Source organism: Oryzias latipes, chromosome 6 (assembly GCF_002234675.1).
Source record: "Oryzias latipes chromosome 6, ASM223467v1".
NCBI classification, from domain to species: domain Eukaryota; kingdom Metazoa; phylum Chordata; class Actinopteri; order Beloniformes; family Adrianichthyidae; genus Oryzias; species Oryzias latipes.
The window spans coordinates 30,425,764-30,453,144 of NC_019864.2; the positions used below are offsets into that span (position 1 = coordinate 30,425,764).

A 27,381-nucleotide genomic window follows, 5' to 3' on the forward strand; every position below is an offset into this window, starting at 1 on the left:
TTTAAGCGCGTGCAAGGAGGAGGTGGCATGGGGGCGTGACCCCCTAGAGTTTAGGGGGAGCGACACAGCCACCGACTGGAAGAGTAGCCGTAGAGTTACTGACCTGGGAGTAAGCTGCCTTTCTCTTTATCTCTCTACCTTGTATTATCATCAGTTTACCGCCCGGTTTTCCCGTGAGAAGGCTAACACCGTAACCAGTGACATTCTGCAGAGATGACATGTTCTGGGGAAACCATGAGATGCAAAATGGCAACAATTGAATAAACTCTTCATGAGCCCCTAGATTAAAGCTGCAGCTAAATTGCAACAACATCAGTAATGCATTAAACAAACTAAGGTAGAGGGGGTTGATGGTGGTTAAAGCAGTTGAATTGGATATTGATTCATGATCTAAGAGAATGCACCAGCAAGGTCAGAGCTGAACACAGATGCAGAGAGCTGTGCACAGCCACTGAACTGAATGGAAAAGCTTGAACAGAAAATGTGCAGCAGATGTGCAGCCGGTGCAGCGTGAGTGTGACAATCTGGTGAAATGTTCCGACTTTAGGTTTGTATTTAACCCTTCAACAATAGAGCCTCAGCTCCAGCGTCTACATTCTTTCGACTACCATATCTCTTCAATCGGTTAAACTATTGACATAAATCAACTGAATCTTTTGCAAAGAAAAACAGCTTTGTGTAATTATGCAACACTTTATGCCAGTAATATGTTGCATTTCAGTGGGAAGTTGATATGAAAAGCTGGTTTTCTCCACGTCAGATTTAACTGATAGAGAAAGGCGGAGCCTCAGAGATCGAGTCATCTTCCGTTTGGATTAGAAAAGAACTCAGAAAAATAACAAATATTTAATGAAGTATTGTTTCCTCCAAAAAGGCCTAAGTAAAAGAGTGTCAGGCTGAAGATAACGGTCGGCATCATTTGAACAAAAATGTTTTAAGAAATTAAGAAACAAAGTACTGCACTGAAAATTACCACTGAGTGGGAGATGATGGGTTCAGTTCCACGGTTGGGTCGTACCAAAGACCTGCCTGACTCTTTGCATTAAGGGTATAATTGGATGATTGGGGGTATTCACTATCAAATACCTGACTGTCTGACTACTATCTGGTTGATGGACAGTTCATATTGAACTGTTAAAACAAAAAAAGGGGGCAAAAAACACACCTTTTACCAAATATTGACATTGCTGTGCATAGATGTCCCTGAAAAGACAGAGTTCTCAAAAAATATCCAAATGATCTGAATTTCCCTGGAGTAAATCATCCCACATACACCTTTATGAGAACCTCGTTGTTGGACGATATCCAGATCCTCCAGAATAACCAAGTCCCCATCCTCCAAAACCCCCAGATCCCAATCTGGCCCAACATCCTGATGGGTGGGGGACTCCACGACTAGGCAGACACACGGAAGCTCCACCCTACAGACCAAGGGCCTTATCTCCTGCCTGCATCTCACCTCACCATGGGACTAACCCAGAGGGGCCATGTGGGACCAATGTGGCTTTTGTGACACACATGACCCTTGCTGCATTACCGGGTGGGGTCGGTGTTTGGTGAAGATGCAGGTTACTGCTGGGAGCCACTGGCTTTAAGTAATCCCGCCCCTGAGGCTGTCTTACAATACCGTCCCACTCTCTGGAGGGGTTACCATCTGTCGGGGACAAAATAAACACAACGACAAGACAATCTGCACTTTAGCTTGGCATTGGTGTTTCTTTACACCAATACCCACCACCACCTCATGAGGACAATGAACAAGTGCAGAAAATTGACACTGCAGGCCTTTCACATGTATCTGGAAGACTGACTGATACTCTTCAGTAACATCTCAGCAGCTGCTTTGAACAGTTAATGGACCATTTGTTGAAAAAGTTCAGTTTGCAGATCCTTCAGATAGCGGATAACCTGTCATTATTACTTGGAAAGCATTAAGCCTCGATGTATTCCAAGACCATTAATCACCATCATTCTCAATCAAGATAAACATAAGTAAAAAGGCAATGGTTAGTACTTACTGTGTAAAGCTCATTTAGGACTTTCATCAAGTCTTCCTGGAGCTGGAAAGCCATTTCCTTGCTCTGCGAAAGAAACAAAAAAATCATTGACATCAGTCACAGAATGCAAGAAATGAACATGAAGATTTTATCCAACCTGAGATTAACTTGAAAAAATGTTAACATTAAAAATGACCGGACGCTGACCCAAAACTGCAGACGCTCAGAGCAGCACATGAATCCCACTTTCTGTGAGAAAATCCCGACGTAGCCGTTCTTTCACCCAAATCATCGAACACCGCTCTGGTTTCACCGTCCACATGCTCAACACATTAACCGGCCTCCACCGTTAAGATTTCCTCCCAATATGTTAACGCAATTAGCCGCGCCACAAGGCTGACTCGGTAACACAATCTCAGCCGCATATAACTGCATTAATGCATCTCACAGTTGAGAGAAGCAGCTCAGCAGTTCTGCTGTGATGGATTTACAGAGGCTTTTTCGAGTCATTTAATTGTGCCACTTCCATACATCCTTCAGCCTGCCTACCTCATAGACTATCTCCCGCGTGATTATGAGATTATGCATCACCACAGTGAATTTCGGATCTCTCCTCTACTGTGGATCTCATGCTCCGCTACCTGGATGGTGTTACTGATTTCTCTAACCTGGTTACTCTCAGACAAATCTCATTCTGGGAGCCGCTTGCAGAAAAGCCTTCATGAGGCAGTAGGACACCTATTTTGAAGCAATTTCCCCTTTACACCAAAGAAAATCTGTGCACATTTGTCTAAAAATGTTAAAATCTTCAGATATTTATGTGCATGTTTTAATTACAATATAATTTCAGTTATTAAATATTTATAATAAAAAATGTGAAGAGACATACATGTCTTTAAAAAAATCTGGATTCAATTCATAAATTAGTTCTTTGTGTTTAGTTTTATTCATTTAAATTAGGAAAATGTTGAATCTAAACCTGTTTTGAAAAAGTTGATTTTTTAAATTTTTACAACAAAACCTGTTTCTACGATTACAAAAGATACAATAAGGTTAAACTTAGTTCTAGTTTTATTTGTTTTTATAAATTTATATCTAGTAGTTTAAAGTGGAGCCACAAGGGGGCCTAAGTCTGAGTCCCCCTGTACCGGTCCCCAGCCCGGATAAATACAGGGTTGTCACCTGTGTGATTCAGTGAATTTCTACTGTGCCGACCTCTGAAGGGAAAATGCCGAAAGGTGAACAACAATAAGTAGAAGAACTGGTGTAATTCACATGAAAACAAAAACTGTATTTATCTGTACGAACTCTAAAAGTTTCTTCTAAACTGTGAGCAGCAACAGAGCATTTGGAAAATACACAATTGGTTTGCAGGTCGCTCACAGGTGAAGTTGCACATGAGTGTGTGTGTGTGTGTGTCTGTGTGGTGGGTGGGGGGGTGTCATAAGCAGTGAACAGGCAGTAAAGAGGATTACACTTTCAGTTGCCACCTGCCAGGCTGCTGTTTAGAGTCTCGCCTCGTGACCTGGAGGATCAGAAACACCTTCCAACCCTCCACCTGAGGAGTAAACCTGTGTAACTCCATATTGATCAGGTTAACCTGACTGTAAGCCCGGATAACTGGAAGCCAGAAGAACCACACTTAAAATAAAGTAACCTTCACCTCAGTTTGTGTGTATGTATATAAATTAGTGGTAAACGGTGTATACTTGTATAGCGCTTTTGTACCTTCCTTAAAGGGCCAAAAGCTCTTTACAGTCACAGTGCCATTTACCCACACACCCTCAAATTCACACGTGTGGCGGCTCCGCTGCCGAGCACTGGCGCCAACCTTCCACCAGAGGCAGAGTGGGGTTCAGTGTCTTGCCCAAGGACACTTAGACACAGGGCTGCACGACATGATGAGCCATATTATTGATCAATATTACGATGACAATATAACTTGTGATACATGAACAAAATAAAAAAACAACCAAAAACATCATTTCCATTTCACTGCAACAGATTAATTGAAATAAGAGTCAACATAAGTTAAATTATACTCTAAATGACCCTTGTCTACATGGAGGCGAGTATCTCACATAAAAGGCGTTTGGCCAAATTAATAAATGGATTTATTTGATTCAATAAATACTTCATGCTGACATAAGATTGTTTTAGCACATTTAAGGTTACCATTTTTCGCAATATTTGCCGTCTTTTGCGATAAGCGTATTGCGCAGCTTATTAACGCAATAACTAAAAATAAATTTGTGATTTACGGCAAATGATTTCTTGCAAGGCGGGAATCAAACCTGTAATCTTCCGATCAGAGGTCGACTGCCCTACCGCTGCCGCACAGCCTCTTCATGCATGTGTTTGCCTGTGTGTGCATTTAAGTGCGTCTCTGCATGTGTTTGCATGTATATGTGTGCATGTTTAGTTGTGTGTTGGTACATGTGTGCATGTGCGCGCTTGGATACGTGTGTGTGGCGTGTTTGTGTCAGTAGAGACAGAAGTGTTCTCAGATGTGGTTTTCAGTCACATTCAGATACATTCTCAGTGTTTTAACAGAAAACTCGGCGGACTGGAACACTTTAAAGCCGGACCACATGTTGGGCCTCAGATTAGAGGCAATAAATGATGGTAACCAAACGCAGCCATACATATCCAGCCGCTGGTTTAATCTGTAGAGTTTACCCTGTCATTTTAAAGGAATCTCAGTTGTGTGTGTGTGTGTGTGTGTGTGGGGGGGGGGGGGGGGGGGGGGGGGGGGGGGGGGTCTGTTTAACTCTAATTCATTAGAAGGATCCTACAAATGGGTTTCCCCTTTTAGCTTCCTACCATCTGTACCCAGACCACATTAAAAAGATGAAAAAGCCTGAGGAGCAGAAACCAAAGCGTTCTTCGGGGAGTGCTGGTTTCAAATTGCTGCTGACAAGAATCATGATGTAGGAGCGGCGGCGTACCCAGCAACGTTTGTGTCTGTGAGTGGTACTACGACTTGCAGTACATTTGACAGAATACTTGTAGTGCTTCTGTTAAAGCACCAGTAGATGGGTCAAAGCTTTGCTTTCTTTGTCCTGACCTGAAGAACATCTTGGTCGACTAACCTGACTAATTACTCTGCTGTTCTTGGGGTAAATTTGGAAACCGTTCCGTCTTCTATGTAGGGCACAACAGGACATGTTAGCTTTGACATCACTGACAGCAGGGCGCTGCTTATTGTTGCATTGGAAGTCTCCTAAATATTCGTCTACTTCCCAGTGGCTCAGAGAGTTGACGATTTTTCTAAAGTAAACAAAATTATCATATTTTGCAAAGTAAACGGCGCATTTTTTTATAGTTTGGCAGGGGTGCGACTTATACTAAGGAGTGTCTTATTTAGAGGGGAAAAAATGGGATCATAAATGTATTATCTTCCAGCCAACAACAGCTAGAGGGCACTGCAGGTGTGTGTATCCGTACTTGCTACCGACAGCAATGCAGAAGAAGTGCTGACCAAAACAAACAAGGAATTTGATCATTTTCCTCTAAAACTTTATGATCTTTTTCTTATTTGCATCAAGACAATACTATTTTTCCTTGAACTAATGCAGGACAGCAAGTCATCAGACCGCGTTACAGAGAGAGACGGGAGTACGGCTAAAATGCCGTCATTCAAACGCAGCACCTGCAGTACCGTAGGGGGCGATCGCCAAAGGCAAAGAAAAAGACTGAATGATCTCATGAACCCAGACATGGAGACTGACGCTTTTGCAGAGCGCTACAAAATAACTCAATGACATTAGCATCTTCCGTACATTGTGAACGAGACATACAGTCAATGTTTTTTATATAGCGATAAGGCTAAAAACTAGGCACAACACTTTTGGACAAGCATTGCGTCAAGAATTTGATGCGTGTGTCGAAAAAGAGGTAGCAGATCTAAATTTGACGTTGGATTCCGCTTGGTGGATTTGTTCAGAAATTTTGCACTTTTCTACCATAAGTGTGACTTGTATGTGGTTTTTATCTTATTTATTATGTATTTTTTGGCTCCTGCAACTTATACTCTGTCCGATTTATACTCCGGAAAATATGGTAAATAAAATTTGACCATGAATGGAAATGCTGTAGTGATGATCAGATTTGGAGCTGCTCCCTGTTTGAGTCTCTGCCTGATGATGTCTGTTTTACCGATTTTTGACAATGGTATCTCCTTTCCACTTTTACTCTGATGAGGTCAGGTGGAGTGGGTTTAAATTGGCTTAAGCAACTTTTTCTATCCATATAAATGCATACCTTAACATGAATGTATATCCATATGTTAGAAAAATGGGAAAATGTATTCCTCATTTGGATCATCAAACAGTACATTGTCAATTAAAATATGAAATAAAATCTTGTTTCTGCACTATTAGACAGTTCACCAGCAGACTGTTTATTGTATAATCTCTCCAAAATTTCACAGAGTAACAGAAAAATGTTTGTTTAAAGCTGTTCTTGTGTAAATTCTTGATATACTAAATCTTATCTACTCCTAATCCAGACTTGATTTTATCAGTCAAACATTTTCTCAGGAGACTTTCGAGATTACCAAAAAAAAAAAAAAAGTTCCTACTATAAAATCCCAAAACCACACCGATCTGACCTTTTTATCTACTGGAAAAACTCAAACCTACATATTTCCAACACAGATATGGCTGGCTGACAGCTGCCTGAGCCGAAACTGATAAAATACAGATCCAGAAAAATACAGAAAGGCTAGAGCGACTCTTCAAACCAAAAAGGATGTTTAAATCTTTAAACTAAGATCCTCTGGTGCTCCTCAAACACGTCAGGTGGAGGAAGACTCTGGAGTCTCTCCAGGTTTGTCCGTGCAGTTTAAACCTCGACAAACAAGAGTGCGTTTCTTTGATGCGAGTGTGGATGACAACAACACAGCTGTATCCTCGGTGCTGCGAGGAGGCGCAGCAGAACGTGAGGCATTTCTCTGTCGTTTGTGCCTCATTATTGAGGCTCTGCTGGGATCAAAGGCTCAGGGAGGCTTTAATTAGAGGGCGAGCTGTGACCTCCCGGCAGGCCGCCGTTCGTCTGCACAAAGTCACCTGCATCTACAAAGACGCAGCCGAGCGAGAAGATAGAATGAGGTGCCGACGTCCTGCAGATTCCACGGCAACGCTCATGCAGGTGGAGTGATGCAGCTGCAGGCAAATCAGCATTACAGTCAAATAGTTCTGGGTGGGACAGAAACACCAGATCTACCTCTGAAGGAGGTTTTACCATCTGGCTGAGAGCAAAAAGCATTTCTATCAAGACAATATGTTCCCTGCTGCTTCCTGTTTAGTCATTTCCAACACAACCAGACCAAAAAAACATCTGTTGTTCATGTAGAAAATGTGTAAAAAATGAGTCTAACTTTTAGTTTTTAAGCAGTTTGTGGCAAAATGCAGCAAAGAACAACAAAAAAATCAGTCTAGATAGCTAAAGTGACTCAAAAGCGCTCCTCTGAAGCAGGAGGAGTCCCATGGGGAGTTCTCCTGCAGCTCATAATCTGTTGGGGAGTTGTCATGTGTGCGGTGGGAGAGGCAGCGGATCGGTTTGGCTTGGGAACGATCTAAAGATGTGGTGACCATCGTTAGACCGCTTTCCTCCCGTTCAGAGAACCAAGCAGCAGCAGCTCCACTGCATCAAAGGCAGGCGGCGTTTTTTTCGGGAAGAGCGGATCGGAAAATGAGAGCCCGCCCGTGTTCACATTCGGCCCCGCGGACGCTGCTGCACAGCCATGAGGAATCTGCACTGCGTTACCGCTAAGTTCAAAGCGGAGTAACCTCCTCTTCTTCTGGACAAACAGTGGAGGGAAAGATGACTATAAATGAAACTTAACCAAAATATGAAACGGCTTGAAGGATGAAAACCTATTGGAGATCCGGAGACGCGGACTGAGGTCGCCCACTTCCTGCTTTTGGGAATTACATTAACTAATACAAATGATTTTGTCTTTAAGAGGGTCATATGACAACTGGGAATCAAACACATCATCTGCACACAAAATAATGACCCAAATGTTTCTTTTGATTTGATTCCTAAATGAGGTCATTTTTCTGACGTCATTCAGGACAGAAACAGGTTTCCTCACAGTGATGTATCTACCGTAATGGAAGTGTTGCAGAAATTAACAGTTTCAAACACGTTTCCTGTTCGGCGAGTAAAGGTTAGAGGGCTAGACGCCGAGTAAAGGTTTGCGCCAACGTAGTCGTGTTAATTAGCTCTCCTTCTTTTTCCATGCTCCTCTGCCACTGCCTGCACGCAAGGTGCACGGGCAAACGCACTACCAGAACGCCACCCCCAACGTCACGCCCGCTAACTCACATCTGTGTAGTTTGGCTGCCGGAGTTACGGACCCCTGCTGGACTTACAGCGGCAACCGCAACGTTCAATGGAAAGTGTTGATCTGGTGGTAGCGGTGCTGCTGGACACAAACTACACCGATGCTACGCTAACGAACCGTTCCGCATGTCGCCAGTTTGCTAAAGCAGGGTTCTACGACCATCTGGCTCTACGGACCGATTTTAGGTGTATTAGCAGCGTCTTCGTGTCAACAGTAAACCAGTGTCGTGGTGGCCACTGGTCGCAGGTCTGATTGAGGCTGCCACTCTCTACCAATCGCTTGGCTGGGAGGGAAGCTTTAAAAAGCTCCCAGAATCCTCTGCTCCTGAGAGGAATGTGTTTCTTCAGCCCGCCCCTCCTGTCTGCCTGGCCTTAGCCAGTGAAAGCCTCTTAGTTTATGTCCTTCCGTTACATTTAATCTTGTTTGGATTTCTGTAACAGATTTCTTGCTATAAATCCTGAGAATTTAAGATATCTCATCACCTATTCCGCCTTTGGTGTTTTGTTGGATAGTTTCTTTGATTCTTGTGTTGTGTCACCCGAATAAACGGCTGTGTGGCCAACTTTGACCCCGCCCGGTTATACATTTTTTCCTGTACGTTACATATTTTCTCCCTCCTCCCTGAAGAGAGACGTAACCGCCCATTAATTAAAAAAACCTTCGATTAAAAGGCTAAATTTAAGGAACATCATCTTCATCATTTAAAGCCAAAGGAATCCTCTCCTAAGCCCTCGTGGTTCGTCTGTCGCGTGTTTTAAACAGAGGATAAAGCTTGAACCACGTTGGGCAGGTTAGCTCCTTCCTCACCTTCTTGAGCAGCCGCGTGGAGTCCTCACTGATCTGCATGAACCTCATGATGACGTTGTTGAGGTAGATGTCGCTCAGGGTGGCGTGGTCCTTACTCTCCCTCCTCACCTGGTTCAGGAGCAGGTACCAGCAGTTGACCGGCGACAGCAGGTTCTGGTCTTTCCTGGAACAAACCAGAGAGAAAACGTTCAGAGGTCAAACATAAATTCATCTCCACAGGATTTAACAAGCAAAAACCCCTCAGCCCATAACTCCCTTAGCAGAGAAGCAGACTGACGCATCGTGAAAATATGAGCCCGTGATTTATGTGAAGCTCTTTTATAAGCAGGATGTACAAGAACACCTGAGGAGAACCAGAACCTGTCATTAAAACACAGCAGACGTCTCCTTCAGAGTCGATCAACCCATCGGCTAAAATAAGGCAGACGTGGTGAAGGACAGAAAACTCTGACATGTGACTGTTCCACATCATTTTCTACTAGAGTCCTTCAGTTAAATATGACGTTACGGAAGCCACAGGTGCTGTTTCAGACATCCTGTAGAAGTAAAAGAAGAACCAGCCAAGAACGGAAAAGGACAGTGAGGTAAATGGATAAGAATAGAGAAGGATGTAGCAGAGCTGGGATTCATTTCCTGTGGTTTGAGCTTGCTGCCTTCAACTTGCTGTCCAGGCCGGAGCGAGCTGTGGAAGCCCGGGCCGGCAGACAGATTTCCTCTGGGTTCATCTGTAACGCTCTTCTAGCCGGCAAAACTCCACGTTTCTGCTCAGGAGGCTATAAAGACCCGGGCGAAGGTCAAGTTTGGCAGGAACCATATGGAGATTCGCCTCTGCCCCCCTTCACAAAGTCGGTTTGCATATACAGGCAGCACTTGTCAACACAACAGGTGAAGCTCTGAAGCTGACCCGGCCCTGAACTTACTGTCAGCGCTGGGGGTCCATGTGCTGGAAGAGCAGAAAAGAATCAAAGGACTGACGGACACCAACGCTGAAAGGTTCTGGACAGCACGAAAACAGGACGCTGGCTGAGCGGCATAAAGGCCGAGCCGCACAAAAACATCTAACCGCATTTTTAGACGGCATGAAAAAAAAAAAGGGTTTGCAGAGAATGAGAATTCAGGGAAAAACAGAAATAAATGAAGCCCCATTGGAGCTGCATCAGCTCTTCCCATAATCCTCTGTGCATCAGAGAACGGACATATCTCCAAACCAGGATGTGTGACAGGAACAGGTTTTCCTCTGGTCACCACAAGATAGGAAACGATCTCATCAATAGTTGATGAGATTCACAAACAATCACCTTAATAATGCAAAAAACGGGGAATTCTAACCGTTTTAAATGAAGCAGGCCGGTTGGCCAAATATGTTCAAGGAACAAATATAAGAACTTATCAGTTATCGTATGTTTAGAGAGCGTGACCTAAAGCAGACTTATGTAATCAGACTGTCAGGTAATGAATAACCTGCAGACAAAAGCAACATCCTCATGGCGTCCTGCCAAATGCCTCGATGTATAAACCGTCTCGTAAAAAATAGAAAGAACGTTTTTGGGGATTCACTTTCACAAACCCTAACCACCACCACGCCTCCCCAAGCAGTCCAGGATCTGGGTTTGACAGGCAGCGAGCCATGACCCGGAAAGGCTCAAGGAAAGGAGGACCTCCATGAGGCGGGAACGCCATCATCAACTGTTCTCCTGTCGGCATGATCTTCATCCAGAGATACAATGTGGCTGCATTCAGGAGCAGCACGCTGACCAGGATGGATAATTAACACCAAACACCAAAGTCTTCAAAAGTCATTAAAGCCAAGGTCTGGTTAGTGACCAACCAACAGGGCGGTCCAGCCGCCTCAAAGGGAACCTCAGGTAAACGTTTCATTCAAAGGCTTTTTCTCAAGAAGAAAATAAACACGGCCAAAAATGAATATTGATCAAACAATCTCTCTTTTATACAAACTATGTAGTCACAATTGAATGAAATGTAGAAAGTGGGTGTGTCTGTTAGCCTGGGGGGCGGTGCTGGGAGCGCAGACTCTTCCTGGAAGGGCGGGTCTTCACTGGTCTACGTCACAACGTGTTTTCACAACGGATCAAAAATACCGCTTTTCATTGGGGCTCGGACATTCTAAAACACGAAAAAGCTCAAAAAATGGATTTTGCCTGAAAAGCTCCATCAGTCATTTGCCTGCATTCCCTCCTGCTGAATCAGGCTAAATGATTAAATCGAGAAGAGAGTCATTCGCACTTTGGTGGCAGCTGTGGTGCAGCGGTAGGTTGAAAGGTCACAGGTTCAGTTCTTGCTTGCCTGCCCGTCTTCCAGGCCAACCAGGTGGTTCCGGGCAGAAGCCATTTATGGGAGTGTGACTGTGCGTGTGCACGGGAGACAATAAAGCGCTTTACGGTAGAAGAGCGCCATACAAGTAGAGGCCATTTATCAGTTAGTAGTTTCTGCAAACAGTCATTAAAAATAAACGGCTGTGACATCCAGGTCTGGCTATAACTGAAATGACCAACAACCATGAAAAAATGATCATTAATTATGATTGTTGGAAGGGAGAAAAGTGCTTTTTCTCAGCACGTCATCGGCTTTGCAAAATGAACTGAAAAATGCCGCTAAAGTAGATGTTCATCGTCAGTCAACATGACAAGTTTGACAAACTCAAAGTGCCTTGAGGCTGCAGAGAAGGAATAAAAACATCCTGGTTAACCCGCCGAACGTGTGCAGAGGAAAACAACCCCCGAGTTACCGAGGCCTTCCTGTGCGAAGCTTTAAATGAGTCATTTAAAGCTCGCAGGAAGACTTTTAATGTTTTTTCAAAAGACCAGCATGAACACACAGCCACTTGCATAATGTTTACCCTGTAATGGACCAGACGGTACATCACACGGAGGAAACCACCACGAGCACAGACGCCACACTGGAGTCTTTCTGCGGGCTCTCAGCTGCTAAAGCCATCGCAGAATCAGACAGAAAGAGGAGACTTCTCCACACAAATAGATATGTTATTATGATTTCTGCTCCCTCTGCCACATTAAAAAGTGAGTTCATGTCTGAGTAAAACTCTCCGCTGCAATACGGTCAAAATCTAAGCCACCCATTAACTGTGTCAAGATCTATAAAAAGGAGACTCAAACTGTGATGCACACAGAGTACAAAGAAAGGAATGAGGGATCAGGAAAGAGGAGAGGAAGAGAAAAAGGAAGACTTTAATGGTGCATCTACTTTCGCTCAGAAAACTGTCTTCAAAGAGCTCAATGACACATTTCAATGAAAATCCAGCAGTTTTCTTCAATTCTCAAAGTTAGAACAGACATCTAGAATTTTTCATCGTTTTGATGAATAACTTTAAAACCCAGAAAACACATTCAAAACGAAGGAAATTTTTGATTTTCTAACAGAATTCTGTCATGGAAGGAGAATCCCATTTTTTCACAGGGGTTTGCTCTGAAGCACAGAAGTTTACATTTCATTTTAAAGTTAGGATTTTTCTGTTTTTTGCATGACGTTTTAAAGTTATAAAACCAATGTTGTTATGTATTATCAAAGTGCTGGCGTATAAGCGCGACAACTATTGATGATGTCATCAAAAGGTAGTGGTAACGCTCGAATCTAAAGACACCATTTTTCCATATGTCTCTGCTTGGGGGGGAAAGCCGTCGGGGGAGGGAAGTAAGTCGGATTCGCCTTAAAGTCCCACTCCAATCGTCTTCTGATCTAATTTCGAAGAATTACCTGTGTTTGTTTGTTTTAAATCATGATTGTACCGTTTTATAGGAAAAATGTGTTTTGTTTTCATAGTTTCTTCATTAGAAAGTCACTTCGGAGCTGCGGGTGGGACCGTTGGCGCAAAGCAACCCCGCCCCCCTTTACCGTTGCTGAGAGTTCAGAGCAGAGAGCTCGTGCCCCTCACAGCTTCTTTTCACAAATAAGCTCCTCTTCTTGTGGCATTTTTTGTCTGCTCCAATAAATAAATACAGTTTTAAGCGTAATTTTCTTTACAACACCAAAAACATCATCAAGCCTGACCCGGCTTTAAGGTTCAATAGGCTTACGCTTCATTAGAATTGGACTTTGCCAAAGACGAGCAGAGTGTGACAGAAAAAAAAAAAACACCCAAACATCTTCTCCTCACTTGTACTGCTGGTGATCCTTGGTGCTGCGAGTCTTCGCCATGAAGCGCTCGGCCAGCTTCTCCAGGTTTCTGGAATAATCCATCTCAATCTCTGCCTTCTTTCTGAAAAAGTCCTGGAGGTCCTGAAGCAGTTGGACCCGCATGTCCGTCTGCTGGTCCAGGCATTTCTGCTGCTCCAACAGCTGAGCCCGGATCTCTGAAAAACAGAAAGAGAAGCACTAGATAAGTGGAGTTGGAGGAGGGAGTGAAATAAACACAGGGCAGCTAAAAAAGAACACTTGATGATACTTTGATTTGCAGAATTGATTTGGTGAAGTCACAAAGGTCCTTCAGCAATGCAGAGAGGCCCACAGCACCCACTTCACAGTAGTTATGGTGCAGCTTATTTTCATTATATATCTAACATCTGATGATGAGCAAGAAGAGGAAATATACCCCTGCAACAGTCTATTGGCCCAGTGCACCTTGTTCTGGATGGTTCTTGGTCTTGTATAGGCTCAACGGCGGTTGGCAGAACTGCTCGCCAGTGCTTCATTAGAGCTGAAATAAGTCGTTTTGTCGCACTGTACCAAACAATGAGCAGGGTGTTGAGACAAACACGCAGTCTCCATGCCCTCCGCCTCATTTTCTTACGGAAACCAAGCTGCTTTGAGTGTCCCCCTTTCAATTGTTTAGTTGAGTTGAGGCCCTGAACAGTACAATCACGCTAGCAAACACACAAAGCTTTTGTGGTCACATATTTTGTTTCTTTTGTGTTTCTTGGATGCGCTTGCATAATTTATTCTTCCAGGAAGTGGCGTGAGTCAGAGCTGCAGAGAAAGCAGTAATTAGGTGGTTTAGCGACATACATTGAAGGCTTTTGAACCTAAACAAGTTATTACATGTTATACCACGGTCCGGGTGAATACTCGATTCTGATTGGCTGCTGGGTGTGCATTAAAACACAGGGATAACCGCACGCCTAAAAAAGAAGTTCCGGTCACATAGCTAAAATGTTCTGTATCACTGCGCTGGCTTCTTTCAAACAAACTATCTTCAACATCTGGAACTTTCTCTCTGAACTGATGTGACCCATCGTGACGACCAGCATATATGTTGCTTTGCTTTGTCGTTGCAGTTGGGATTGAAGGTCGGAGCAGCGAGGCGCAACAAATAGTCCACTTTTTGTGAAAAAAGCGATCCAAACCGAAAGAAATAACAAGAATCAAGTACTAAAAACTGGTTGAATATGGACCATGGTATAAGCGGGTTAATGGCCTTCAAAGTGTGCATTATCAGCATTAACGCACAGCATCGTGCATTAATTTCTGATCGTCGGCCATTAACCCTTACTATGAACGTTTTTAGTGAAGCAGAAAACTGTTCAAACTGCCTCAGATCAAAGTTTAAATCTAGAAGTTTGGATATGTTTGCATTAAAATATCAGTAGGACACTAGACTCTGATTGTATCTACTTATAGGAGTGGAGAGGCTTAGCAATATTATTGAAACTCAATGGAAATGTTTTGAAATAAATCATTTGTGAGCTGGAATCGTGACTCGGATGAACCACTATTGTTAATTTATCCTCCATGATCAATTTTCCAACGGTTGGCACTTCCGTGAATTAAAGCTGAAATCATCCAAATGTCACTACTAAATATAAGTATCTGATTGGCCAAACGTCAACCTGCTTTAACTTTTAATGCACTTTTTTTTTACGGTCAGAAAAGCGTGCGAAGCAACGTTTGAGGAGGTGTGCAGGTGTTTGAACCCCAAAACGCGGCATATACATGTGTTTAGATACAAGACTTTTCATGCTGCGTTTAAGCCGGCGTCAAAGAAGACGCTATACGCAGTTTCATGAAGCGCATTCAGCCAGTGGTGTTCACACGGGACACGAAGGGGGCGCTAGGGAGGGGGAGTCCGCTTCTTATCTGTTTTTACTGTTTACTGGTGCTTGTCGGCCTCCTACAGTTGGCTGAAACTTGATGTGAAAAGTCTAAGCGTTGCAAATCCTGCAGATCTTACTCCGGGCTTTTTGTTTTCGTAGCTCTTTTCCAATGAATGATCGCCTGGGTGTCATATTAATCCAGCCGAGCACAAAATGCAACTATTCATTTGACCGTCGTGATCATTGTCACAACGATCGATACGTCAGTGTTTTGAAAAGGACGTTACGTACACATCAATCAAATCCGAATTCCCAATTGGTCATAGTGCCCTGATCAGGCATGAAGAAGTTGAACCTGTTGAACTTACAGCATCAATGAATCAGATCAATGAATGCCCGATTGGTTCATAGAGCCCATGATCGGACTCTAAAAACCTGCGTAGTGACGCGAGATCACGTACGTTTACATGACCTTTTCATTTAAAGCGGTCGCTTAAATGTGAGTTGCAGAGTGCGGTGTGAAGATAGCTTCAGAAATATCCCTATTTAATTCTATTCTATTCTATTCTATTCTATTCTATTAAACGCGTTAAATTTATTAAACAACGTATATTTCCAGCAAGAGATTTGGTTCGATTTAGGAAACCAATCATTCAAAAAAAGAAACCGTACCTAAAAATAAAATGCTAGATTTAAATTTCAAAGTGTCCCTCTGTGGTTTTCTGAACCATAATCGATAGTTTGTCAGCAGAACTACTTAAAAGATCAATAAAATCCTGATTAAAACAGGAATCTTCAGGAGGCGGCAGCCATTCAGCCGTAGAAAAACTCGTCCTCATGACAGACAGTAGGATGTCGACAACAGCACAACAGCTTACACAAAACTACAAACTAAAGTTGTGATGCCAACAAAAGAAAAATAATAATAATAATAATCTTAAGGGAGATCGAGTGAACAGTCCAGGTTTGTAGTTGGATCATTGCCAGTATGTCAGAATTAGAACAAAGTCACGGCAGCGCTGAGATGAAGACTGCTGGATCATTTGACACTATTACACTCATGACTGCACAAGGAAACTCATTAAATCATTTATTTTCCAAGTCAGGCCGCGGCCGCGAGAGCGGACGCACCGCGCTGACATATCAGGAAATGAATCCTAGAAGGCAGCCACCTGTCAGAGGAAATTACAGGAGCGGCTCGCTCCACGAGGAGGCACGGCTGCCAAACTCACCGGAACATTCTCATAAACCTAATGGCTTTAACATCACAGACAGCTTTATCAGTTTAGGCTCTGTTGCAAACAATTTCATTTATTTATTTTCATAAATTGAGCTTTGTAGTTTCTGTCAACAGGATGCTTTGTCATTTCAATGTGAATGTTGAACATTTAAAGGAAACTTTGAGCACTTTCTCTGTCGTTGTTAGTCAGAGAAGTTTACTGATGCCGTTGGAAGTTGAGCTGGTAAATTAGAAAACATCAATCTACCCACAGAGGATTTAAGTATCCTAATCTGATCTGATCATTAGATTATTGCTGATTAGGGAATATTATGGCGATGTAGCTGAGAAACAGGAAGAACCGCTTTCAAACGTCAGAGCGAATTCCAGAAACTGCTTTCAAACTAAAAAGGAGTATAGTCAGAGACCAAATCCCCAAAGTTCTTGTCACAGAAACATTTTCATGTTTGTACTTGTTATTGTGAGCTGTGATCCCATATTATGATCTGACAGTTAAATGAGAGACAGACCAGCTCATTTAATCCCACAAATATGTGAAATGACAGACGACGTTACTTTGCTGTTGAACCCCGTCAAGAATCCCCCTTTGATCAAGGTGGGGCCTTCAAGAGCCCCCATGCTAAGAGCTCTGACGGGTGTCTCTTTGGCTTTTTCAAAAGCTAACACCATAAGAAGAGGTTGACACTTGGACACTTCAATGTTTCAGATATCCAACTGTTATAATCCAAAGTGTTTAGAGGCTGGAAGCACCACAGGGGATTCATCTACCACTACAGTCGGCATTCCCGCCATTCTGTATGGTGAGCACATGTGGGAGGCCTCCGTGTTTTCCGCATACGAGTGTGACATGAGGGGGGCATAAAGGGGCAGCGCGCTCCCCTTTCTTCTACCGAAAACATCTCTGGAAGTCTCATTAGCTGCAGAGGTTTTAGAGTCATATTCAAGGATGTGGGCGTAAACAGAAAGCAGCTCGCAGGAATAAAGCGAGTCCATAAAGGCGTCAGCAAGCGGCTGACAGATGTCAGGTCGGTGTGGCCCAAAAAAAGCATCCGTGTGGAATAGAGAGAGCCCTCTGCGCCTTTGTGGTTATTGGTTGGGTCCAAAGCCCTTTTGTTTCTCAACTGGGCTTTTTCCAAAAGCCCTTTTGGACGACACATCACATCATTCACTGAAGTTGTGAACCGCATTCAATGCAACAAACATGTACACAGTCAGAGTAGCTTCTGATTTGCCAGATAGGCCTGTTCTATTGTCAGAAGTGCCTTGTAAGCAGGACGGGTACTGGCCCATAGTCCCCCCCACCAAGTGAAAGAACAACAGGGCTTCAGTCAAAACAACTCAGCTGCTGCCAAAGAGCCAGAAAGAGAACATTTCCTCCCACTCCACTCAAAACCAAGGTTTAGATTTTTCCCTCACGTGAGATCCAGAGCAAGAACTTCACTTTTAGTTTTAACGTCCTCTCCTAGTTTTACCCAAAAGCTATGTGGGACATGCCGTGGCCCGTCGGTCCCAGGGCTGCATTTCCATCCACAGAGTGGCTCATCGGCAGCACCTGAAATAGCAGTTGCGGCCTGGGGAGGGATCTTCGGGGGGTGCTCAGCCTCACCATCTGCTTCACATCTAGGTTTTGAGACACAGAGAGTTGTCTGTGCCTCCTTTGGAGACCGAATGCAAGACGAGACGAGAAGTTAAACAAAAACTCCAGATTCATGTCTAGAATATCATAAGCCTTCAATTCAAGCTAAAGTGACATCACAAATGAGCCAGAGATTTCTCTTCCTTGTGTAGTTAAATGGTTTGACTCGTCTAGTCAGGTACATTAAGTTTTGGAAGTTATGTTTTTTCCCCAAGACTGGATATTTTGAAGCAGTTACTTCATTTTAACAGCTGTTTATCGTCATTTTGCTCCCACTGTGTATCATATCATTTTATTGTTTTCCACTTTTACTCTTTTCGTTTATGCATTTACTTAAACTCCAGTCGTGCAACATCATTTCATAGTGTAAAATCTCAATATTTAGAGTATTCCCACCTCCCAGCTTAGAGCCGTTAAGCTACCATAAAATAACTGACAAAAGGGAAAAATAGGTCACATTTCCAAAAGGTACCATCAGATTACAAACATTGTTTAATCTCAAAATATTATAGGACAGGCGATGTGGTTCCTGGTACTGTTGCGGACTGACATGTTAGCGGCTTCAAGAACAGCAGAGACTTCCAGTGGAACTGCAGGTTCCAGCCCTCCAGAGAACCGTGGAAAGCTCCTCTGAACACCCACTCCAATGGAAATGGGGTTTTTGGGACTTTTAGCATGCCTTGGAGGCACGTTAACATTGGGAGTGGGGTCATCTAGACCCCACAAGATAGCACAAGGGATAAAGAAAGGAAAGATTAACATTGCCTACATTGCCTTCCTAAGCATTTTATTCAATTCACTGGTGTGTGTGTGGACTCTCTTTTTACATGATTCTGTTTTTTTTTCATTATTTCCTTAAGTGTACTCCACTTTGAAAGGCTAAAAAGTGCCATTTAAATTACATTGCACTAACCGCCAACTACATTTGGCGGACCAGAAGCTCCCTTCTTTGCTCCATTCCAAGAAATTCATTTAAAGACGACCAGATCCATATACGTCTTTGTTTTCCTCGTCTGAGCCTGAATCTGGATCAGAACTGTGCGGCTGGTAGGGCTGCACCATATGAGGAAAACTCGCGATATTAGTGATTAATATTGCGATGACGATATAACTTGCGATAAATGAACAAATAGCAAAACAACCAAATACATCATTTCTATTTCACTGCAGTTTAACTTAAATAAGAGTCAAAATAACTTAAATTATACTCTAAATGAGCCTAGTCTACATAGGAGGCGAAAATCTAACATTAAAGGGCTCCGTCTGATTGGTCAAATGCATGAAAGGATTTTGTTGATTCGCCAATTACTTCAAGCTACCATAAGATTGTTTTAGGCACATTTAAGGTAACCATTTATTGCAATTTTCGCCATCTTTTGCAATATGCATATTGCACAGCTTGGTATCGCAATAACGATAAATTTGCGATTTATTATGCAGGCATAGCGCCTGGATACCTCTGATATTGTTTGCCATCTTTGTTCCCTCGCTAATGTTAGGTTGGGGTTGTGAGGGGGCTGGTAGCTAGCAGGACAAAGTGTAAACAAAGGGATGATGGTAAATGAAGGCCAACAGTCACAGAGGGGAATTTCTAATGAACTTCAGCCGCCCTCCAGAAACCATGTCCTAGAAAACGACACAGGTTTTTTGTTTAATTATTGCCAAAAAACAGCATTACCATAATTAAAAAACCACTGGTAAGGCTTTGAAAACATATCAAAAGACGATCGGAGTGGAGCTTCAACAATGTAGAACAATAATTTTCAATACTTTAATAGGATGTAAAGATTAACTTGCAGTTTCAGTTGGGCTCAGGAGTGTCGTGGGCTTAAAAAAAACCTGAAGAGTTCAGGGATCTTTGTGCCCTCTGGTGTTTATGGCTTGATTTAGAACCAATTCAACTGTGACGTCTAACTGTGTGCACGGCTCAAAATCAAATCCGCCCAAAAAATATATATATATATATATATTATTTTTTTTTTGGGCGGATTTGATTATATATGGGCTGCACGGTGGCGCAGTGGTTAGCGCTCTTGCCTCACAGCAAGAAGGCCCCCGGTTCAAGTCCCGGCTGGGGGACATGAAAAACACAACATCAATGGGGGACCTTTCTGTGTGGAGTTTGCATGTTCTCCCCGTGTATGCGTGGGTTTTCTCCGGGATCTCCAGCTTCCTCCCACCGTCCAAAAACATGCTTCATAGGTTGATTGGCAACTCTAAATTGTCCATATATGTGAGTGTGAGAGCGAATGGATGTGTGATTGAGGAATTTCTACCCTGTGACAGACTGGTGACCAGTCCAGGGCATCCCTTGCCTACGCCCAAGTGGCCGGGATAGGCTCCGGCAACCCCGTGACCCCGAAAGGGAATAAACGATAAAGAAGGTGAATGAAAAAAAATGAATATATATATATATATACATATATTAAAACTCAAGTGGGAATACATGATTGGAAATGGAAAAACACTTGAAGCTCTAGGAAAACTCATATTTTACTATACATTTCAATAAGTAATAAGGAAAAATCTCTGCCAGATTCAGACGGGCTACCTAGCTTAGGGGTAATAAGCTACGGTTTCTAAGGCAACGCTCCACAGAGGAGAGGCCTGCAGCTAGCAGGACAGATCATTCACTGCTGACTTTAGGATGCCCATCAGGGAACCATCATTCTATTTGTGCCAAATAAAACAAAAGAGGAGCTTAATGCTGGAGAAGACATCTCATTTTAAAGGCAGGGCTGTTTGCTCAGCCGCTGGTTAACTACTCCACATTTTTCTGGGGCATCAGTCCGGTGTGGAGGTCCATCAAGCGGAGTGGCCCACATTTATCTGTGTTCACCGCAATGTGTCTGATGCCGTGAGTAAACGTACAAATGAAGTTTTAAAACCATTCTGCGCCAAAGGGGAGGAAACAGTAGTTACAGGATGGTCCCTGGGTTTCTCTGTTAAAACATCAGCAGATTTTTCTGATTTGGCTTCTTTCCATTAGCATTTATTGTTGAGGAACAGGTTTGCACAGTTGTGTCAACAGTTGGTAACTTTTGGGAAAAAGAATAAAAGGGACTTTTTATTCTTATTTTTACGTGAAACTGTTTTAAAAGAAAACCAAACAGGACAAAGATAGTTAACAGGCTCAGATTTATTTTTGTTTTTGGTCAAATGACACCAGAAACTCTACCTTGGGTCTGATTTGCCTTTGTGCTTTTGTTAGGGGATAATGGAGATACAAGAGATGGAGAAAGCCCGAAGCCTTTATTTCATGGAAGTCACTTATCAACGCAGCTGTCCTTAGGATAGGAACGTGGCTGGGCATGTCTGCAGCCCTGACAGTTGGGATGTTTGTTTGGTACTCCAGTACAAAGAACACTGCGTTGCTGGAGAGCAGAAGGGGGTGTACGCCATAAGAAACATCTGGAACGGATGTGAAAAGGCTTTTATCTGTTAGTAAAAGTACATACCCGGGACTAATCCAAATTAAAAATTGAAAACAGGTGCAGACATATGAAAAGCATCAACCCTTAAGAGAAGAAGACTGATTTTGTACAGGTAATAAAAAATGATCCATAGATTGTTTCTATAATTCCGGAAAATACCCTCCAACCCCCCACTGCCACCATCACCTTTGCTCTTGTGTTTAGGCACAAACACATCCAAATACAGACTGTTACAGTCTCCTATGTTGTCCCGCGTAGTGAGAAAGAAAATGAATGTTTGTCCATAAACATACATTCAGTGGAATGTTTGCCCGTATTGTTCTAACCATCAGCTTTGTCATATTTATGACCCATACAATGGAATTCATGTATTATGCGCAGCTTCATTTTCAAGGTTTTTAGTCTCAGAATGTCTCCAAATGGAGACACCAGCACCAGCAGAAGGTTCAACAAGCTTCCCTGTTAAAGTCAGTACATAACTGCACCAACCACAGTGAGGCCTGTAATGTTTAATCATAGGTATACCTCAACTTTGTTAGATTTCTAAAGAATTTATTTGTAATGTTTGGTCTTCACAAGGTTTTTACAAACTCTTGCTGATATTTTGGGCCCATTCCTCCATACAGATCTCCTCTAGAGCAGTGATGTGTTGAGGTATATCTATGATGGAAACTAGAGGCTTCTCTGATGTTTTTAAGAGGGAGAACCTGAACAATTGGTGGCTGACTAAATACCCTTTTTGCCCCACTGTACATACGTCTTCTATTCCTGCTTTGTCCTGTGAAGGGGTTGCTGGGGCCTATCCCAACTACTTAAGCACAAAAGTGGGGAACACCCTGGACAGTTCACCAGTCCACCACTGGGCCACACAATTTCTGAACCTCTGAAGCCTGTTTTTCGACTGTGGGAGCCGGAGGTAGTCGGAGCAAACCGGCAGACGCTTCAGCTGCACTGAGGAAAGCGCTGACGTTTGGAACCATGGTCCAATAAATAAATGAAGATAATATAGCCAAATAAAGAGCCCATTCCAAAGGGAGAATCCTCCAGAATTAGAGGTTATGATACCAAACTGAAGCTTTAACAAAAGGTCGTTATAACGATAGGGACGTCTTTAAAGCTGGATAACTTCGGAAACTCCCACATTTTTAGGTCATGTGACTGCAGCAAAGTCTTTCATGAATGATCTGTTTTCTTTTAGTATTTCAAAATAAAACAGTCGCCAAAAATAATAAACTTATTTCATTAGAACTTAAACTCTGCTGGATGAAAAACAAAAACCAGAAACATACAGCAACAACTAAACTTTAAACTTTTGAGGCTTTTGTCTCAAACCTGATCTAGTTGAAGTAAGTCCAGTGAGGAGGGAAAACATGCAGCATCTTCTCTGAAAGCTTCTTCTACTAGAGCCAAAACTTGCATCATGATTTTTTTACTAGTTATACATTTTTCAGCAATAATTCCTCTCTTTAAAATCTGGACAAAGCTCAATTTGCTTGAATGGTCACATTACGTTTGCAGCATCAGGTCATAATGGGTCCAACAGGAGGTTGGAAGTAAATGATCTGGGCTCGCAATCATTAAAGTTTTTTGTTTTTTAAACTGAGCAGTTTAAAGGACATTCCAAGGACATTCTTCAGCAGACTTTTTTCTCTTAAAGTATTTTTTTCCAAACAGACCTTTTTTTAAATAATAGTATGTGTAAGGAAGAGAAGTAACAGAACAATTACATTTAAATGAATGACTTGTGTCAATAAGGGTCCAACACAAACCGTCTGTTCACCAGGGGAAGGGAGGAATTAAGAGCTTACCGGTAAGAGCGTACTCTTTTATATTTAAATACAGTTTTTATACTTTGCTATGTACAAATTAATATTCCATTTCTTTTGTGCTTCACTGTAGGATTTCAAAAGAATTTAAAGAACACGCATTCTGAGATTTTCAACACCTTGAAGTCATAAAGGTATTTGCTTCAAATTATTTAATAGGAAGCCACCACATCGACACGAAAAACTATTCCACACATTAACACAAAAGCTTTTTGTCGCTCACAAACCCACAGATTTAAAGCTCATTAGCTGCGTTTCCATGGACAAAAGTAATCGGAAAGCACGCCTGATCAGAAGAAAAATGCGTCATGTAAACACGCCGTCTGCCCCGATCAGACTCGTTGGGATCAAAATTTCTTTCTGGTCGAGATAGGTGGGCAATGCCGATTGTTTCATTCCGATCGTGTGTCACTTCTGCTCTGGTTTAACGTCATGCATAGACGGTGTTTCGCTCCAGAGAAGCTTTAGAGCTCAAACAGGACCGACCGGCTGCTCTGCGGACTCCCGCTGCGGACGCCCGGTGCGAAGCGTCGCTCCACTCTCGCCCCGTTGGCTCTTCGCCTCTCCCCTCTCTTACACCCCTCACGAGGGGTCTGCCGGGGAGGAGTGCTTTGTGCCCTGTGACGTCTGGACCCTGGGCGGTCCAGGCTCGGGTCCCGGTGGACCGAGGGAACTGTGTCTCTGAGCAGAGCAGCTGGATTAATAACTTTGTGTTTGAGGGGAGGGAGGATGCTTTGTTACGTGTGTGCTTTGTTTTTTTGTTATGTGTGGGAGACTTCGGACTGCAATCCGTGCCGCCGCTCTGGGTTAGAGGCTGCCGGACTCAGGAGGAGAACCGTGTGTCCGAGCAGAGCTCGGACTTCCAGCTCTCACAGCGACTCTGGGGCGGTGTGTGAACTTTTCAAAGCAGGAATGCCGCTCAGTCCTTAGAAACTGTTCAAACAATCACGTGGATTTGTGTTTCCAGTCGTGTCCCGACTAAATAAAGGCTGATGATATTCCCACATATTTACGTGCAGCCAAGAAGCATATGTCTCTATGTCATTATGGAACATTTTGCTTTTTGCATCACTTATTGTGTTTCCAAAGAGCATAATTTTTGTTTTGCCCTTTTCTAATGAAAACGTGTTTAGAATAAACCATACTTTTATCTTATAACATTCAGTAGTAACAATTCTGATAAGCTTATTTGAATCAGTGACAGAGCAAAACAGATTTGTGTCATCAGCAAACAAATGGGGTTCAGTACTTTGGATACTTCACACAAATAGTTGAGTATAAAATATGAAATAGTTTTAGTCCTTATCCTGACCCTAGTGGGACACCACAGGTAGACATTCAGAACAAACCATTTCCTGCTGTGCGAGTTGCTCTCCCCCCATTTGTAATGCTAGATCTCTAAAGCCTGATCATTCCAGTTTCTTCAACAGAATTTTATGTTTTGGCTTCATTATGAGTCCTCTTTGAATGAAAAATGAAGTTTCTTCCAGGCCAAGCTTCCACTGGTGAGCTGCTTTCTACAGGCCACGCAGGACTAAGAGGCAAAAAAAGAGAACTGGTGTCGTTCTCTGCTCATGTGTTATTTTCTCTTTCGTCACTGAACGCCACATAAAGCAGCACCTTGCATGATGTGCAGGTTTTTTTTTAGGTCTTTCACAGGGCTGCGCCTGCGGAGTAACTGGAGGGGCACATGACAAACAACCCCACTATTCAAGACCGGGCCTGTAATTCTGAAGGGAAGGGCACATGCTGCAAACCCACTAAAGAGATGGAAGCATGTGGATGTGGGTGAGGACCTCCAAACTCCACACTCAGATTGATGGGAGGCTGAAGTTTGGTTGCAGCAGCGATACTGACCACGTTTAAGAAAGAAACAGAAACGTCTCCCAGAGGTAGAAAAGTCCCATCTGTGCTAATAAATGTTAGCAAGACGTTCAATTTATAATCAATGGAGACTTTGTTTTCGAATTTTCTACAGTGTGCTTGGTTTGGGCGAAAAATCGAATTTTTTGTTACAGGCGATTTTCAAAATTAACTAAATCGAGTTTTTGTGTAATGGTGCATTTTTGGCTTCCGTAGCGTTAGTGTCACACGGCGGTATTGCAAGCAACAAACAGCAACATCATAGCACACACGAAACAGCTGAGCAACAACATGGCTACCGGTGAGAGTGGGAAGTTTGTTCCCAAATGGTGCTACTCTCAAGGTGAATGTTTGTCTCCTTCTAGTCTACATCAGTGTTTTTCAACCTTTTTTGAGCCACGGCAAACTTTAAACTTTAAAATCCCACAGAGCACCAGCATCCAAAAATTTAAAAAAAAAGGAGAAACTCCCAGTGTGTATTGATCTACAGCCCCTCCATGATCTCACCTGCATTTTTGTGATAATTGTGGCAGAAAAACCTGGAAGTTGCAGCTGTTTTTTTTCTAAAAGATGTCATTAAAGTTAAGTCAGAAGATTTAAAAAGTGGTTGATGTGTGTTCGTTGTGGTTTCAGGACGTCAAAGGACGACTCATTGTGCACTGAGATGCTGTCACTTTAACCCAATGCATCATGGGAGATGTAGTGCAAACAGCCGCCGAACGCAGACAGACAAGCGTCTCTGAGCTTCATGGTTTTGTTCACTTGTTCCACGGTCTGACACCACATTCTGTGGAAAGCTACAGCGCTAAAGACGAGCTTTAGCTGGTATTTTTGTTGGAACTGAGAGACTTAATCTGCTAAATCGGAACAAGGAAGTGAAGACTTTAACCACTTGGGTTTGATTAAATTAAAAGACACGCCTCCAAGAATGATTGGTGGAGACAGTTAAAGGGGCGGGACTTTTCCAAAAACAGTCATAGCTGCAGCTAAATCGCGGTACCGTCATTCTTATCAAAACGTCTTTAATAGAATCAAATAAACAGAAAGAAAAAAGTATTTTATGATCTTTCATATTCCTAACTTCTCAGTGTTTTATCAGGATGTTTGGATGAACACAGAGCTGATATCCTGGAGATGGAAAATGTTTTTAGATCAGTGAATGAGGGTAATTTCCCACGGCACACCTGACCATCTCCCACAGCACACTGGTTGGAAAACACTGGTCTAGAAGACAAAGTGTGACTTAAAACACAGCTGGGACATTAAGTAACCTTTTTATTTTGGACAAATGAAAACAAGTGTAGAATAACAAAATAAGACAAAAATTATATAAAACAATAAAATTATATAAAATAAGACAAGACAAACTTATATAAGACAAAATTATATAAACGACACAAGTCCAAAAGCGAGTGAGAAGAAGAAAAATCTTAAACTGAACTATGATTCCAAGTGTGTTCACTTATTAATTATTAATCCCAGAAATTGGGGTTACATTTGTCTTGCGTTTGATTCAATAAAAGCAAAATTTGCTCTAAGTTGTCTGCCGTTTGTACTTATTGCTTTCCTTAAGTGGTGGGGGGGGGTCGAGGAAAAATCGGAAATCGAATTAAAAAAAAAATTTGTAGATTTTCTTTTTATCGCCCAGCCCCACAGTGTACTAATCTGAACGTTTAACTTACAGACTCATTTTAATGTCATCACTTCTATCTTTTCAAAATACGCATCATCATAAAAACTCGCGTTGGTTTAGACAAAATCGGACATTTTCAGCATTCGGCTCATCCAGCAGGCCGGCCTTTTCAAAGTAAAATACTTTTTTCAAGGTCAGAGAGAATGGATAATGTGTCCTATCTGCAAAGGAGCAGCTGGCTCCCCAGACAAAGTACAAATAAAAGTTTGTACAACCCACACACACACACACACACAAAAGCATACACACACCCATTTAAGCCTTTGCTAAATACACAATCTCTACTGTGTCCACACACAGACAACCTTGTCTTTGACTGAACCCTAAGCAGCATCAGAATCTCCCAGACTTTCAAATGTGTTTGTTAAAGTTTGCATAACGAGGATTTCTGCATCACTGTCTGAAGGAAATCCTTCAGTCGACGGTCTTCATTGGTTGCTTGTTCATGAGGTCAGATGTGGCGGCTGCATTTGTTAAAAAAAAAGACTGTTGCAAAATCATCATTGGAACACTGAACAGTGATATGTT

General features: G+C 42.6%; 1 protein-coding gene across 4 annotated transcripts in view; it reads right to left on the reverse strand.

The window, feature by feature from the left end:
• Positions 1–27,381, reverse strand: part of LOC101163409 (SLIT-ROBO Rho GTPase-activating protein 1) — a 73,377-nt gene that overhangs the window by 33,480 nt on the left and 12,516 nt on the right. For all 4 annotated transcript variants that reach the window (XM_023956101.1, XM_023956102.1, XM_023956103.1 and 1 more), the window contains exons 2-4: positions 13,289–13,484; positions 9,157–9,319; positions 2,019–2,081 (exon numbers count right to left, since the gene is read on the reverse strand). In XM_023956101.1, the coding sequence (XP_023811869.1) occupies positions 2,019–2,081; positions 9,157–9,319; positions 13,289–13,484 (422 nt within the window). The remainder of the gene's footprint in view (positions 1–2,018; positions 2,082–9,156; positions 9,320–13,288; positions 13,485–27,381) is intronic.